The sequence below is a fragment of the Rhagoletis zephyria genome, unplaced genomic scaffold, assembly GCF_001687245.7.
Source record: "Rhagoletis zephyria isolate East Lansing unplaced genomic scaffold, Rhagoletis_zephyria_1.1 Rzeph_scaffold_08503, whole genome shotgun sequence".
Classification (NCBI taxonomy): Eukaryota; Metazoa; Arthropoda; class Insecta; order Diptera; family Tephritidae; genus Rhagoletis; species Rhagoletis zephyria.
Window position 1 is genome coordinate 6261 of NW_016165583.1, and position 3334 is coordinate 9594.

Sequence of the window (3334 nt, forward strand, 5' to 3'; positions counted from 1 at the left end):
TGTTCAGAATAATAGCGATTACGCCAAGTTCGAACACTGTTGTTTGCTTGATTGCTTTCAAGTGATCTTTATTGAATTAATGATTACGTTTTTATACAAACTAAATGCTTACGTAGCTAAATAATAAGGGCATAAAAACTTTGGATAGTAAGCAAAATTATTGTAAAGGCTTTATTCCCACGTTTTGCTTTACATAAGCATAATTAATGCAAATGCTTCATTCCCACGTTTTTGTTGACATAAGCATATTCCACATTTTGCGTCTACTTTCATTTGCGTGCATTAATCAACAATGTCTTATATGTAACTTGACACATGCCAAATTATTTGGCTATAAGAAAACACTAAAAGGCATAAAGTGCACGCTACGCATAAAAGAATGCAAGCGAAAATTAATACCCTGTTGAATAAAGCCAATGCAATATTAATATGTCGACTTTTCTTATTTAATAACACATGTATAGTCATGTGAAAAATAATAGGGACAGGGCCTTTTGGACCAGTTTTGGCTATTTTTCTTTTGATTGTTCAATGTAACATAATTGATTATTAAACAAACACCACATAAATACAAATTTCAAACTTTAGAGGAAAATTCAAAAAAATTTTACAACAAACTTTTTACTAAGAATTTTTAGAAAAAATCCAAGTATGCAGTTTTATAGCCCATTAAATTCTAGCTTAAGAAAATCTAAGTTTGAAGTGGCTAAGATTACGATTTAATTTTTGATATTTTTTTTTGCTGACGGTGTCACGCAATTTGCTCGACAATTTTTTTTATAGTTAGAAGAAAATAATAACATCCGCAAAAAAATTATCAAAAATCAACGCTTATTCTTCGCCACTTGAAACTTGGACTTTCTTAAGCTAGAATGGGCTATAAAACTGCATACTTGGATTTTTTCTAAAAAGTTTGTTGTAAAATTTTTTTGAATTTTCCTCTAAAGTTTGAAATTTGGATTTATATGGTGTTTGTTTGATAATCAATTATGTTACATTGAACCATCAAAATAAAAATAGCCAAACTGGTCCAAAAGGCCCTGTCCCTATTATTTTTCACATGACTATACATGCTTATGTTATTTCAACTGGAATTTTTATGTACATAAGTTTCATATTTAAGTACGAAGTTCTATTTATTTGTAAGTTTTAAAAATAAAAATACTATAATGGTGTGTGATAAACCGTCTTCGAAATACTTTAATATTGAAGACATTAGCCGTGTTTTTGTGTACTTTTTGAAATGTGGACATATATGGTGATTATTATATAATGAGCTAGTCTTTTGTATAAAATTAATAAACATTAAATAAACAAAAGAAAAATAACTATAACTGGTCAAAATGTCGCTAACCTATTGGCGTTTTCGTCTCTGCCGAAAAATGATGCGCTTTCATTGCCCTCTTTTATTAACTAAACCTTCAATACATTGAGTTCTGTGCGCGCGTAGCCTTTTAAAAACTAGTTAAAAATACAAGAGACCGCATTTCATTTTCATTTGCATTTCATGAACGATATGTACTGTGACCCAAATAAAAATTGGTACGCGACCTTTTAACAAGTGTTGGATATTTTTCTTTATATTATTTAATGTAACATTTTTTTTATGAAAGTATGGCTGATTACTTAACAAAACACATATAAATCGAAATTTTTAGAATTCGTGCCAAAATTATGAAATCTGCAAAATGTCTAACTTTTTAATCAGCGTTTTTGAAAAATTGTTGGTATGCAGCCTTGTAGTCCTTAAATTTTAGTATAATAAGGTCCAGTTTCAAGTAGCTAGGGCTTGCCGCTGATTTTTGACAATTTTTTCGTTAAGACATTTTCCGAAAATTTTGCAGATTTCATAATTTTGGCACGAATTCTAAAAATCTCGATTTATATGTGTTTTGTTAAGTAATCAGCTATACTTTCATAAAAAAATGTTACATTAAATAATATAAAGCAAAAATATCCAACACTTGTTAAAAGGTCGCGTCCCAATTTTTATTTGGGTCACTGTATTTGTGTAAAATTTAGTAAAAACTAATATCTGCTTCATCCAAAGCAAGTTGTACTAAATCCGGTTCAACAATGTGCGCTTCCTGCTCTGAAGATTCTATGTTTTGAAGAACTTTACGTGTTACAATGCTGTGAATTTCGGACATTGCTTCCGTGGCCTGACGCAGTGGCAACTGCTCTAATTGAATGGCAATAGTTCTCCCAAAATTAATAAAGACATTGTCAGCATCCGCTTTAGTTGCAGATGTGACTATTGCTTCAATGGCTTCATCAAATTTTGCATTCTTATCATGCTTGCGGTTTCTTCGTCGACGGTTCGAACGTGATGGTGTCGAAGACGAAGGGGAGCTCGATATTGGTGTTGAAAGTTGTGGTAATGTTGTAGGCGTGAGTGTCAGCATATTATCTTCGGTCAGAGTTGAATCTAGCAAGTTTTCCTCAACTACAGCTTCTGTGCTTATCTAGGGGGAATATACATATTATTAGTTAAAAACCCTTTTTTCTTATTTTAACGGTATACAAATTTGTACAAAATGTATATTTGCTCTGCTTACACTGCTTAAATTGCTCACTGTTTTTCTTAAAACAACTACGGAGTCTAGGAAGCTCATTTCCGCAAAATAAAACAAGTGAGGTTCGTAAAAAGCATCCGCTGACGAGCCAGATTTCTTACAGTTTTCAATCTTCTTTTTTTCGTTAACATATGCCGTGCGTAGATGTTTTAATTTCTTCTTTACTTCATCGGAACTCTTTCCACACGCTTCCGAAATTTGGATCCACGCATTTTTCTTTAAATCGACTCGCTTGTATGTTGCACTTTGGTAATTCCAAAGGCATTCGAATTGCCTGTACAAATTTATTAGCTTTAGAACCTCCGCCATGCGCCAATCCATATTTACTGGAAATGGGAACATACAATTCATGAGTCGATTACCAAGCATGTATGGAATAATATAATTTATTAAAACATGCTTACATAATTATGTATTTTAATTTTTTTATTCTACTTCCAAAAGTTGACGTACAAGTAATACTTTTATAACGTTGCTTCACTTTAATAGAAGACTTATTTGCCCAAGAATTAAACTAAAACGCCAACGTTCTATTCGATTTACTCTTTTACTTGCAAAAATCTAACCACAAATAATTTTATTCGCAGAACGCCTTCATTTATCTCTAAAATGGCAATGATGTTGCTGCCAGCAAGCTTTTACACAAATGAAAATTAGCTGTCAAATCAAAAAAATGACAGGTGATGGCAGGCAATAGATGTCAAGCAATAAGCTCTGACATATATTTCAGGCCATGAGCAATAAGCGGTCTCCATTGG

At 32.0% G+C, this 3334-nt stretch overlaps 1 protein-coding gene across 1 annotated transcript; it reads right to left on the reverse strand.

Annotated features, from left to right (window-relative positions):
• Positions 1–1844: 1844 nt before the first annotated feature.
• On the reverse strand, positions 1845–2615 carry LOC108375100 (uncharacterized). The gene is made up of 2 exons (XM_017631179.1): positions 2559–2615; positions 1845–2465 (listed from the first exon to the last, which is right to left on the reverse strand). The coding sequence occupies exons 1-2, from the start codon at positions 2613–2615 to the stop codon at positions 2019–2021; spliced, it is 504 nt and encodes a 167-aa protein (XP_017486668.1). The 3' UTR covers positions 1845–2018.
• Positions 2616–3334: the final 719 nt, after the last annotated feature.

Bases quoted from the DNA above. Each gene is read 5' to 3' on its own strand.
- LOC108375100 (XM_017631179.1), bottom strand. From the start codon at position 2,615: ATGAGCTTCCTAGACTCCGTAGTTGTTTTAAGAAAAACAGTGAGCAAT. The intron at 2,466-2,558 runs GTAAGCAGAGCA...TATTCCCCCTAG, and splicing joins CAGTGAGCAATTTAAGCAGT to ATAAGCACAGAAGCTGTAGT.